Source organism: Scyliorhinus torazame, chromosome 28 (assembly GCF_047496885.1).
Source record: "Scyliorhinus torazame isolate Kashiwa2021f chromosome 28, sScyTor2.1, whole genome shotgun sequence".
Taxonomy (NCBI): Eukaryota; Metazoa; Chordata; class Chondrichthyes; order Carcharhiniformes; family Scyliorhinidae; genus Scyliorhinus; species Scyliorhinus torazame.
The window spans coordinates 13,345,286-13,359,247 of record NC_092734.1 but is presented as its reverse complement, the minus strand read 5'-3'; the positions used below and the strand labels follow the sequence as shown (position 1 = coordinate 13,359,247).

General features: G+C 47.5%; 1 protein-coding gene across 1 annotated transcript in view; it reads left to right on the top strand.

Annotated features, from left to right (window-relative positions):
- The window catches only part of ndst2a (N-deacetylase/N-sulfotransferase (heparan glucosaminyl) 2a), a 630,597-nt gene that overhangs the window by 614,216 nt on the left and 2,419 nt on the right, over nt 1-13,962 (top strand). The window contains exons 11-15 of the mRNA XM_072491345.1: nt 3,731-3,827; nt 5,129-5,252; nt 6,359-6,533; nt 7,915-8,085; nt 10,114-10,223. Coding sequence (XP_072347446.1) covers nt 3,731-3,827; nt 5,129-5,252; nt 6,359-6,533; nt 7,915-8,085; nt 10,114-10,223 — 677 coding nt within the window. The remainder of the gene's footprint in view (nt 1-3,730; nt 3,828-5,128; nt 5,253-6,358; nt 6,534-7,914; nt 8,086-10,113; nt 10,224-13,962) is intronic.

The window sequence follows — 13,962 nt, the reverse complement described above, 5'->3', positions numbered from 1 at the left end:
CTATCTTACATTTCTGTACCCTTTCAGCTGTATGTTTGTCTTGGAAACACTGCTAACTTGCCTCCGCTGTCACAATATACTCAAAGCACTGTGAAACGGGAATTATTGGGATTCATATATCACTACTCTTGCTTGAAAATCCTCTCTGATCACCCTTTCAAGCATTATTTTTTTCTTTAATCCATTAAAAGTTGACCGTTGATGCCCCGCAGTCTATCAGAACGTCGTGTCTATAATTACAAAGCAGTGTTTTTGGTAAGGGAGCTAGAAATATGTTTATACATAAGAACATAAACATAAGAACTAGGAGCAGGAGTAGGTCATCTGACCCCTCGAGCCTGCTCCGCCATTCAATGAGATCATGGCTGATCTTTTGTGGACTCAGCTCCACTTTCCGGCCCGAACACCATAACCCTTAATCCCTTTATTCTTCAAAAACTATCTATCTTTATCTTAAAAACATTTAATGAAGGATCCTCAACTGCTTCGATGGGCAAGGAATTCCATAGATTCACAACCCTTTGGGTGAAGAAGTTCCTCCTAAGCTCAGTCCTAAATCTACTTCCCTTTATTTTGAGGCTATGTCCCAATATACTGGATATTAGAGCACTCCCTGGAAGACTGGCAATGCAGTGCAGACTCCTGCCATGGCTCCATATTATCAGCAACACGTATTTGTATAGCACCTTTAACATAGTAAAATGCCCCAAGGTGCTTCACACCGAGCCACGTAGGGATATTAGGTCAGCTGCCCAAAACTTAGTCAAAGCCAAAGCATTTGTGGACACTTGGCCCTCGATTCGAGGATGGTGTCCACACAGGGTCACGGGTTTCTGCCAGGGGGTCTTCCAATGACTGAAGAAGCAGATTCTCAACCCAGAGATCTTTGGGTGCAAGGGGCAGGGCATCCCGTGAGATAGTGGGGTCGGGAGTGCAGGAAATGCTTCCTTTTCGTACCTTCTCTGCCTCATCATTACGACGTTGTGACTCAAAGCAAGATGCAACTATGTTGTCGCCATTTTGAACCATGGGTACTAAGCTCCTCCCAGCCATCAGCATCGATACTGCCACCCTTCAAGGAGAGCTTCTGAGTGTCGTTGAAGCGTTTTCTTCATCCTCCCCCGGAATGTTGGCCATTTGAGTGTGGGGTGAACAGGACCAGGTGGGGGAGACCCTTTTTCTGGCCATCGAGGCATGGTCCATCGTAGTTGATCTTTTACAGATTTTCCTGGATGCTCGTCGAGCTGGCTTCAAGGAGGACACTAGTATTTGTTTGACAGCCCATTGAATCTAGAACATGCAACAAAGACATTGCTAATGGAAATTCCCTCGCGCTCGTTTGCATCATTGATATACAGTCCAGGTCTCACTGCAGGCATGCGATAATCATTACTGAACTAGGTGCTACGACTTGCGCTGACCTGAGAAGTCTTTGTTATCAAACACTCGCTGCCCTAACTTGCAGAAGGCTGAACTGGAGCAGCTCACCGGGTGTGGGATCTCCTCATCAATGATGGCCTTTTGAGAGAGGTGGCTGCCAAGATATGGGAAGTGCCTGACATATTCCAGCGTTTCAGCATTCATGGGAGGTGGAATATTTGGCTGACTTGGTCTGGGTTGAGTTTTGGTTTGGCAGCATTCAAGGACAGGCCGGGTTTCTTAGACGCAGAATTGAACAGAATGGAACCGGCTTGAAAATCTAGTGCGGAGTGGACAATGGCACTACAGCCATCCACATCCTGCAGATCATGTACATCTCTGGTGGCGAGTTTAGCTTCGGCACAGAGGCAACTGAGATTGAAGAGATTTCCATCCTGGCAGTATTTGATACTCGTCACCGAGAGCAAGTTGATATTTGAACAGTTAAGTAGCCACTCTCGGGTAGGTTGTCAACAGTCTGGGGACGGACATCCGGTGGCGGCCATGGAGGAGTAGGTCGCACATTTGATAGCTCCCGCCTGTAATGGACTTTTGGACCTTTCTACCCCAGTTTATTCCGGATTTTATGGGATAAATCAGTGAAGAGTGAGACAGTAAGGAGAAATCCCCTCCGGTGTATGGAGAATTGGACCAGAAGTGGCTGTGTGAAAGACAAAGTCCTATAAGGGAGACGCAAGCAGAGCTGGTAACAAGGGACAGCATGGCGGAAAGCAAGGGCCGCGGGGAGACGGCATAGTGGTCAGGACCAGGTGGAGCAGCTGGTGAAGTTTTTCGAGGATTGCTTCGCCAAACTGAAGAAGGACACACTGGACCCGATTAAGGCTTCGATTAATCAAGTGGTTCAGAATCAGGAAACCCACGGGAGAGCGATCCAGGAGGTGGAACAAAAGTTGTCCGAGCACAAGGAGTATATAACCGTGCTGGAGAGCAAGGTGGGGGCTGATGAACGACCGCCAGAAAATAATGCAGGAGAAGCTGGAGAATAGGTCCAGGAGGCAGACTCTCAGAATTGTTGGCCTCCCTGAAGGCGGTGAGGGATCGGATGCGAGGGGCTGTGTGACGAACATGTTGGAGAAGTTGATGGGGGCTGGGGCGTTCCCTTGGGAATTGGACAGAGCGCACAGAGCCCTTGCAAGGAAGCCCAGAGTGACCGAGCAGCCGTTTTGGTGGTACGTTTTCACCGTTTTATGGACAAGGAACACGTTTTGTGGAGGGCCAAGAAAGAACAGAGCAGCAAGTTGGAGAACTGTGAGTTGCGCATCTATCAGGACCTGGGAGTGGATTTGGCCAAGAGGCGAGCTGGGTTCAATCGGGCAAAAATGACCCTCTTTAAGAAGGGAGTGAAGTTTGGGATGCTGCCCCATGTGTGACCCAGCCCATCTGTGGGTCACACATGAGGAACGGGACTTCTCCTTTGAAACGCCAGACAAAGTATGGACCTTTATGAAAGAAAGACACTTGGAGAAGTACTGTGGCAGCGATTTGTGGTACTGGATTGTATAAATTTCAGTAGCTCTATGTGAAATAATGGGCTGTGTGGATGGTTAAAGGTTGCACTGTCTTGCAGGGACCTTGGAGGGGGGGATGGGCTTTGAATTTGGTTCTGCTTTTTGGGTGACTATTTTTCTAAAGTGACTGTTTCTTCACTGTTTTTTCTGTTGTTTGTTTACTGGGGAATGTGATGCTTTTAAAATGTTTATTCATGTGGGGGTGGAGAGGAGAGAACAATAGGGAGACAGACTGCTTGGTGCCAGGGGCGGGAGCTACCGAGTCAGCATGGGTCAGCTGACTCTCGGAAGCGCAGTGGGAGGTGTGCAGGTGTTAAGCTGGAGATTGACTTGGGGTTTGGGTTTCTAGTGTTGTGGGTAGGGGGGAGCTGCTTTGCTGACAGGGGAGGAACTGTTACTGGGGGACAAATGGGAGGTCGGGAAGCCTGAGTGGGGACTCGAGTAAGCGGAAGGTGCGAGCTCGAGGCTGACCTAAAAAGGGTGATGGTGCGTGAAGATTGGGATGGGGGGGGAAATGTTTATTTTACCATGTTGATGTCACTGTTTATGTTACTGTTATAAAAATGTTCAAATACTTCAATAAAATATTTTTTTTTTTAAAGTCTGGGGACCGTCACAAAGCCCTGCTTGACTTCAGTCCGTATTTTGAAAGCATCCGTTTCAGATAGCCCACTCGAGACTGTTGTAATTGCAGGATTGTGATGAAGTTTATTGGACGTCCAAACCTTTGGAGCACAAGCTACTGAGCATTGCGATTTACGGAGTCAAATATTCTTTTACAGAACCCATGTGATGACAAACGACACAAAGACATTTGGTCTAAAGAGAAAACCTGTGACCGGCTTCCAAAGTTCCTAATCATCGGCCCACAGAAAACTGGTAACCTTATTTTAAACACTTATTCAGCTTAATAAGTCAAACTTGTTAAATATCACTATTTTAATATTGGCATATTAAAGACAGTAAAATCCTGTGTCAGGGAGAAGCAGTTTCATCATTTTCTTTGGTAGTGTGGCGACCAGAATTGAACACTATATTCCAAGTGTGGCCTAACTAAGGTTCTATACAGCTGCAGCATGACTTGCCAATTCTTATACTCAATGCCCCAGCCGATGAAGGCAAGCATGCCGTATGCCTTCTTGACAACCTTCTCCACCTACATTGCTACTTTCAGTGATCTGTGGACCTGTACACCCAGATCCCGCTGCCTGACATTAACTGTATAATTCCCACCTGTATTGCACCTTCCAAAATGCATTACCTCACGTTTATCCGGATTAAACTCCATCTGCCATCTCTCTGCCCAAGTCGCCAACTGACCTATATTCTGCTGTATCCTACAACAGTCCTCGTCGCTATCCACAATTACACCAACCTATGTGTCGTCTGCAAACTTACTAATCAGACCAGTTACATTTTCCTCCAAATCATTTATATATACTACAAACAGCAACGGTCCCAGCACTGATCCCTGTGGAACGCCACTCGTTACAGCCCTCCATTCAGAAAGCACCCTTCCACTGCTACCCTATGTCTTCTGTGGCCGAGCCAGTTCTGTACCTCTGATGCCGTGTGACTTCACCTTTTGTACCAGTCTGCCATGAGGGACCTTATCAAAGGACTTACTGAAGTCCATGTAGACAACATCCACTGCCCTACCTTCATCAATCATCTTCGTCACTTCCTCGAAAAACCAAATCAAATTGGTGAGGCATGACCTGCCCTTCACAAAACCATACTGCCTCTCGCTAATACATCAAGGTTGGATTTGTCAGGATAGGTAGATATTAATGGTACCCTGGCAGTATTTAAAGAAGATCAGGAGAGCTCAGGGGTGCTTTGGACATCATTCTATGCTGAGAACATAATCCCGGAAAACAAATATGTTAACTGATGTTTGGGGTTTTGGCAAACTGTCAGTCGGCGGCCCTGTTTGCTAATTGGCCGACAATCGGTGCACTTCAAAGAAATTCATTGCGACATACTTTGAGATGTTGCTAAGAGATGTGAGAAGGTGTTATTTATATGTACATCTTTCTTGTGAGTTTGAAGATGATTCTAAAATCAACTGAGGTGGGAAGGAGAGTGGTGGGGAAATGCAATTTGCTCCTTTAAAATTTGGCATAGAAATGGACTTTTGAAGGTGGCGTCTGCATGATCTGCATTGTCTTTCTCCTCAGGTACCACAGCTTTGCACTTTTTCCTGTCCTTACATCCTGGAGTCACGAGTAATTTCCCCAGCCCAGTCACCTATGAGGAGATTCAGTTCTTCAATGGAGCCAATTATCACAAAGGAATTGACTGGTAAGACCCTGTGTTCAACTTAAGCACATTCGATTCAGTTTTATAGACTCGAGCGGCTTGGAGGCGTTGGAACGTTCTAGATTGTGTAAGTTGGGAGCACTGACACATAATTGAACGGCTCTCAGCCATAAACAGCCGTTCACCTAAATTCTGTGGCCTCTGGACTTGTCCGCATGAGGAGCCTCTGTAAATGTTGGAATGTTCCAGAAGAATCCCTGCAAGCGTTTAATGGTGTCTGGGATCCCATCGCAGGAATCCTGATCAAAATACTTTGCACACGGATTGGCCTGATGTGTCCAGGTGTTTTAATCGCTCCAAACATTGGCGGCTGTTGCCTCGGATGATGCTAGGCCCAAATTTCTGGGATCCCCCCCACTAAGCCTCTCGTCACTGCTCCCGCCTCTTTTTTTTAAATTTAGAATACCCAATTAATTTTTTTCCAATTAAGGGGCAATTTAGTGTGGCCAATCCACCTAGCCTGCACATCTTTGGGTTGTGGGAGGCGGAACCCACGCAGACACGGGGAGGATGTGCAAACTCCACACGGACAGTGACCCGGGGCCGGGATCGAACCTGGGACCCCGGCGCCGTGAGGTGGCAGTACCAACTACAACACCACCGTGTTGCCTCCCTCCCTCTTTTAAGAAGCTCCTAAAAACCTACCCCTCTGACTAAGGTTTTACCCACCTGTCTTAATATCTCCTAATGTGACAGGTTACCTGCCCTAACATCTCCTTATGTTACCTGTCCTAATATTTTCTTATGTGACTCACCTGTCCTAATATCTCATCTGACAGGTTACCTGTCCTAATATTTTCTTATGTGACTCACCTGTCCTAATATCTCATCTGACAGGTTACCTGTCCTAATATCTTCCCCTGTGAGTCTATCAGATTTTTACTGATAACTGCTTGTGTGAAGAGCTTTGCAATGTTTTACTACATTCAGGGGGCTACACAAATGAAAGTCAGTGTAATTATTCTACTGACTTGGGTGTGTCAGAGGAAAAAAAACCAATGTCACATCAGTCAGATTGGTAGACAGCAGACAGTATATCCCACCAAGAGGGTGTGGCCTACTCATTCACTCTGGCACCTATTTTTCAGGTACATGGAATTCTTTCCGATCCCATCAAACGCAAGCACAGACTTCATGTTTGAGAAGAGCGCAAATTACTTTGAGTCAGAGGTGGTCCCCAAGAGGGCGACAGCGCTGCTGCCCCGAGCGAAGATCATCGCCATTCTGATCAACCCGGCTGAGCGAGCCTACTCCTGGTACCAGGTGTGTCCCGCCTTCTCCGCGACTTGCCGGATTTTGCTGATGTTTGAATAACACCTTGGTTTTAAAATTCTCATCTTGTTTCCCAAATCTCTCCATGATCACTCTCCTTCCTCTCTCTGTAACCTCTTCTAGTCCCAGAACCTGTCCAAGATCTTTCTCTTGCTCCAATTGTGACCTCTTGGAAATCCCTGATTTCCTTCACTCTATCGTTGGTGACCGTACCTTGAATTGTCTGGACCCTAAATCTGGAATTCCCACCTTTAAACCCCGCATTCCCTCTCTCTCCATTTCCTCCTCTAAGACACACCTTAAAACCCTTCTCTTCACTGCGTTCTCAGTCGTCTATCCCTATGTGTTTCGGGGTGGTGACTTTTGTTTGGTACTAGCGAAGTGAAGCACGTTGGGATGTTTTCCATTGAAGGGCCTACGCAAATGTGAGTTGTTGTTGATTCGACAACGTGGACTTAAGCCATTGGAGTTTCCTCACCAGAGCCAGAGAGGAGGTAAAAAGCAATTGCCTGCACCCGGAGTTGTCAGGAGCACGTGAAGTCATCCATTTTAGTAGGAAGAACATGGACAGACATGTGAACTCATGGAACATAGAAAACAGGAGCAGGAGGGGGCCACTCAGCCCATCTAGCCTGCTCCGCCATTCTCCAAGTCATGGCTGATCTCCAGCCTCAATGCCATTTTCCCCCATTATCCCTTGATATCTTCAATAACTTGAAATCTATCCATTACTGTCTTGAACAAGTTCAGTGACTGAGATTCCATAGCCCTCTGCTGGTAGAGAATTACAAAGGGTCCCAACATTCTGAGCGAGTGAAGAAATTCCTCACCTCAGTCTTAAATGGCCTGCCCCTTATTCTGAGACTGTGTCTCCTGGTTGTGGGCAACACCCCCCCCCCCCATCGCCCCCCACACACACCCACCTCACCCCCCGCCCAACACTCCCTAATGGCCCAACTCAAATTTTAAGACCACGTCCTTCATTTCCGGTTTCTCTCTATCTGCCCTATCGAATGCCTTTATCATTTTGAACACGTCGAATTAGCTGAGCCCTCTGTTTTCTAAACTCAAGAACTCCTTGCTCCTTCGCAAATAGTGCTGAGGGATTTTCAAAGCTGAATCACCAAAACAGGGCAGAGATAAACATTAAAGGTCAAACAGAAACCTTGGGGGTGATTATACTGCGGACGGAGACCATTCTGCCCTTTGAGCCAGTACCGTCATTCGGTTAGCTCATGGCTGCTCCATCTCTCAACTCCACCTGCCCGCCATGGTTTCGTGACCTTGTCTAAACAAAACACTTTCAGTTGCTGTCCCTCGCTAGCCGCGTGAATCAGACGCCACGTTGACCTGTTGGTTTTTCTCCCCGCAGCACCAGAGAGCTCACCACGACTCAGCAGCCCTGAACTACACCTTCTATCAGGTGGTCACAGCCGGACCGGATTCCCCGAGGGATCTTCGTGTTCTGAAGAACCGTTGCTTGTTTCCCGGCTGGTACGCCACGCACATTGAACGGTGGTTAACACACTATCAACCTACTCAGGTACGCCTCGTTTCCGTTGACATCCCCAGGTACCAGCCGTGGCTCAGTGGGCAGCACTCTTGCCTCCAGGGTCAGAAGGCAGTGGGTTCAAATCCCACCTCCGAGATTGGTGCAATATCTGGGCTGATGCTCCAGCGCGGAGGAAATGCTACCCTGTTGGAGATGCCAACTTGCAGGGCGGATGTTAACCTGCCTACCCTCTTAGGTGGACATAAAAGATTTTCATGGCTCCATTTAAAAAAGAGCAGGGGACTTCTCTCTTGGCGCCCTGGCCAAGAATGATCTCTCCATTAACACAAAGTGAACAATGTGCAAAATCGGGAAGGAGTGCTGCTTGTTGGAGGTACCAGGATAGTATGATATGCGGGGAAATGTTCTGCTTGTGTGGTGACTTGCCAAAAGCAGGAGGTGCAAAGCCTTCATTTTCTTACTACCCCTAAATAAATGGTACAAAATACAGTGATGACGAAAGTAAAGGTAAAAAGAATGATCCCACACTCCAAGAGGGGTGGACAATTACAGCACTGGAGAACTCTGAGCTCCAACCCACTCGCCCATCGAGTGAGACCGCCCATTCCGAGGGGGGGGGGGGATTGATAAGTTTACGTTTTGTTCGTCTCGGAGGGTCTCCATAACTGTCCTCCACTACTCTTCCTTAGATGTGAGTCATGGCAAGTGATGAACATATCACAAAATAACGTTTTGCTTACTGTTAGATGTGATTCCGCGATTGGGCAGCACTTGCTGAACAAATCCTGAGTGCGCTAATAGCTGCACTTAACAACCAGTTTTAGATAATCAGTCACGTTTGTAATGCAGCATATGTCCATACACAGGCACCAATTCTTTGCAGGCAAAACAAATATGTTCAAACTTTGCATCTTTTTTTGCAGTTCCTGGCAGCTTGGGGAGCTTGTAGTTAGTTCCATGGCAACACCTCAGCCAATCAGAGCCAACGTGCCAACCGGTCATATAAATTGTAGCGATCATTTGAAATTTGGTATTCTTGCATTTGTCTTGATGAATGCAAGGCCAAGAGCTTCAGCAACATGTCTCTTCCCAGCAAAATTAAGATTTGTTGGGGTCGATTGCTTTTCTAAGCGGCTCACTAATAGATGCCCTCGGGCACTTGTGCTCTCAATGGTTCTCAGAACAAAGAAAAGGAATGAGAACTGCTTCCTGTTTCCTTCTCAAATTCCCCAATTCAAGCTCTCATTTTAACAGCACATATTTTTAATACTCAAATTTGTGATGGGATTGTTCCTCTATTCTCCCATCCGCAAAAGGCCACGGGTTTTACCAACTCATTTTTCTTACTTTTACCTGGAAAAGGGAAAAGCAGATCAAAGTCTTTGAAATGGTGGTGGTTTGATAGCGCGGATATACAGATGTCTCCACTTGTAGAGGAGACCAGAGGGCTGGGGGGTTGCATAAATATTAGATGCTGGTGACGCGTTAAGAGTTTGCTCAGGGAGTCTGAATCACTGCAGCGACATGCACTTCCCCAGTGTAGTCTGCAGCCGTGGACAGCGCTGGTCGAGATGCCAAAATTCATTCCACCATGTGGCCCACCAGAATCTCTCTTCCCCCCACCCTTGCTGCCTGCCATTGGTGTGTGAAGGAAGGATGGATTTCCAGGTCAGCACGTGACCTGTTTGGCTGTTAATTCCTAGGGTGGGACTCGAACCCTGAACCTCTGGCTTAGAGGCACAGGCCGCGCCACAAGATCTCCTATAAGGTAGTCACCAATCGGAGGTTCCAGGAGAAGCATCCTTGCCCAAGAGAATGGTGAGAATATTGAACTCTCTACCACAGGCAGTGGTCGAGGTGAATAAGTATTTAAGGAGAACCTAGATAAAGACATCATTGAGAAAGATTATGCTGATGGGGTGAGATGAGATAGTGTGGGTGGAGCCTCTTGGGGCAGTACATGGAGCTGATGGGCTGTTTCTCTGCTACAAATTCTATAAAGGTACATGGGTCGCCCCACTGCTTGACATTTAAAAGGATTATTTCTTCTTCTTGTAGTTCCTCATCGTTAATGGCTTACAGTTACGCAACAACCCTGTGGCTGTCATGGAGAGTGTGCAGAAATTCCTTGGTGTTACTCCTCACTTCAACTACACGCAGGCGCTGATGTAGGTATTTCCATCAATTCCTTTTACCAATCGGTTGGAAGAGTACCTCGCGGCTTCCATGTCTTTTTCCTTCCTGTTCTGCATCTCAACGTAAGTTTGTATGAAGTAGGAGCCGTTCAGCCCATCGAGCCCGCTCGACGTTCATCTGATTGTGGCCCAGACTCCACTGTGCCGTCTGCCCCCCCCCCCGCCCCCCCCCCCCCATAACGCTCGAATCCCATGTCAATCAATATATCTGTCTAGCTAAACTGTGCCTCTATTCAATGACCCAGCCTCCAGTACCCTCTGGAAGATATTTCCAAACAGTAATAGCCCTTTGAGGGAATGAATTCCTCCTGATCCCAATCGTGACTGGGAGATCCTTTATTTTGAACCTGTCCCATCATTCTAGCTTCCTCCATGAGAGAAAACATCCTCCCTGAATAGAACAGACAGTGCAGAAGGAGGCCATTCGGCCCATCGAGTCTGCACCTACCCGCTTAAGCCCTCACTTCCACCCTCTCCCCGTAACCCAATAACCCCACCTACCCTTTTTTGGTCACTAAGGGCAATTTGTCATGGCCAATCCACCTAACCTGCACGTCTTTGGACTGTGGGAGGAAACCGGAGCACCCGGAGGAAACCCACGCAGACACGGGGAGAACGTGCAGACTCCGCAGACAGTGACCCAGCAGGGAATCGAACCTGGGACCCTGGCGCTGTGAAGCCACAGTGCTAATCACTTGTGCTACCGTGCTGCCCATCGAATCTGCCCCGAGCGGCCCCCACCCCAACCAAAACGATCGCCTCTCGCATTTTTCCAAAGTCCTGTGAGCATTGGCTCAAACCCGATCAACATTTCCTCGTTAGACAGCCCTTTCATCCAGGGATCAGTCGAGTGAAGCTTCTCTGAACTGTCTCCGACACGAGTATATCCCTCTTTAAGGAGACCAAAACTGTACCCAATATTCCCAATGTAATCTCGCCTGTACAGTCGATTGGCTCCGTTGGTAATATTTCGCATTGGAGTCGAAAAAGTTTGACACCCGCCCCCGGAGTCTTGAACACGCAATCCAGGCTGACAGTTCCGACAGCCGCACCGAGGGAGTGCTGCACAGTTGGAGATGTTTTTTTTAGACACCCGCTGAACCAAAGCTTCGCTTGTCCTCTCAGCTGGGTGGAAAGGAGGAAGTGGAGGGGATTGCTCCCTTGTGCCCTGGTCAGTGTTTAGCCTTCAGACAAGATCACCACAACAGATTAATTGCTCTGCGCATGGGATTGTTTTTTAACTTTTTCTAATTAAAGGGCAATTCAGCGCGGCCAATCCACCTACTCGGCACATCTTTGGGTTATGCAGATACAGGGAGAATGTGCAAACTTCTCACGGATAGTGACCCGGGGCCGGGATTAAACCCAGGTCCCCGCCCCAGTGATTTCACTTCCACAGTAACGTCCTGGCTGTAATGTGCCTTGAGACCGATTTGTAACTTGTTGATAGAGCCAAAATATGCATTTTCCCTCCAATATTGCATTTGCCCCCCAGGGGCGATATATATTGGGCTTAGAAGGGCTGCAATTCACATATTGGAGCTACAAAAAACTATGAGGACAGATTGCATGGACTCTGCTTGTATTCCTCATCTGTACAGGGGCAATCTAATGGTGGTATTTGATGGGGTAGATCTAAATGCTTTATTTGGTGGCGGGACAAGTCCAGCACAAGGTTTGGGGGGCGTCAGCCGTGTAACCTTAACATTTGAGCAAGGCTGTTCAAAGGGCGATATTCAAAGGTACTTCCTCACACAGAGGGGGTCCTGGAAATCTGGTCAAAGCAAATTTCTGCAGATGCTGGAATCTGAAAGAAAACTGAAAATACTGGGCAATCTCAGCATCTGCAGAGAGAGAAGGGTGTTCACATTTAGAGTCTGGTTGACCTTCCTTCCTCCCTCCCTGAAAAGCTGTTTGAGGACAACAAGGACTCGAAAACAAGGACTCCTACATCAGACTCCTATTAATTGATTACAGCTCTGCCTTCAACACCATAATTCCAGCCAAGCTCATATCAAAGCTCCAAAACCTAGGACTTGGCTCCCCACTCTGCAACTGGATCCTCGATTTTCTGATCAACAGACCACAATCAGTAAGAATGAACAACAACACCACCTCCACAATAGTCCTCAACACTGGGGCCCGCAAGGCTGCGTACTTAGCCCCCTACTCTACTCCCTGTACACACACGCCTGCATGGCAAAACTTGGTCCCAACTCCATCTACAGGTTTGCTGACAATACGACCATAGTGGGCCGGATCTCGAATAACGATGAGTCAGAATACAGGCGGGAGATAGAGAACCTAGTGGAGTGGTGCAGCGACAACAATCTCTCCCTCAATGCCAGCAAAACCAAAGAGCTGGTCATTGACTTCAGGAAGCAAAGTACTGTACACACCCCTGTCAGCATCAATGGGGCCGAGGTGGAGATGGTTAGCAGTTTCAAATTCCCAGGGGTGCACATCTCCAAAAATCTGTCTTGGTCCACCCACGTTGACGCTACCACCAAGAAAGCACAACAGCGCCTATACTTCCTCAGGAAACTAAGAAAATTCGGCAGGTCCACATTAACCCTTACTAACTTTTACAGATGCGCCATAGAAAGCATCTTATCGGGCTGCATCACAGCCTGGTATGGCAACTGCTCGGCCCAGGACCGCAAGAAACTTTAGAGAGTCGTGAACACCGCCCAGTCCATCACACAAACCTGCCTCCCATCCATTGACTCCATCTACACCTCCCGCTGCCTGGGGAAAGCAGGCAGCATAATCAAAGATCCCTCCCACCCGGCTTACTCACTCTTCCAACTTCTTCCATCGGACAGGAGATACAGAAGTTTGAGAACACGCACGAACAGACTTAAAAACAGCTTCTTCCCCGCTGATACCAGACTCCTAAATGACCCTCTTATGGACTGACCTCATTAACACTACACCCTGTATGCTTCATCCGATGCCAGTGCTTATGTAGTTACATTGTATATGTTGTGTTGTCCTATTATGTATTTTCTTTTATTCTCATTTCTTTCCATGTATTTAATGATCTGTTGAGCTGCTCGCAGAAAAATACTTTTCACTGTACCTCGGTACACGTGACAATAAACCAATCCAATCAAGGAGGGGGGAGGGGGGGTGTCAACTGAAATTTTCCAAATGAGGTTTATAGAATTTTGTTCGGCAAAACTACTGAGGGAGGCGGAACCAAGGCAGGTTGATAGAACCAAGATGCAGATCAACCCTGATGCAGTAGGAGTCCTGAATGATCGTCTCCTGTTCGACGTCCATGAATCTACATAGCTCGGGAGCAACATATGATGCTGCCACCTGATAACTGTCCTCCATTGCTAGTGATCTGTGTATTCCACTTTGCCTAGGTTGGGTCTTTCACTGATCTTGGCACGGCAGGTTAAACGTTTCGAAGTTCAAGGCTGCCTGAAATTCTTCACTATTGTAACAGAAAGTGGTTTCCAACTGTGGTGCTCATTCTATTGCCATACATTTTTTAATCTGTGTGGTGTTTTACTGCAATGGCACTGCAAAGTGTAAATGGACTCATTCCAAAATCTGCTTGAACTTGCTTCAATTGAGGGTGAGCTGCCCATCTTTCACCTAAAGGGGGGGATTGACACACCCACACTTTTTATTGACACACTGAAGCCCGAGATACGAGGGCAACAAAGTCGCGCTGTGATTGAAGGGAAGCCGTGGGAGG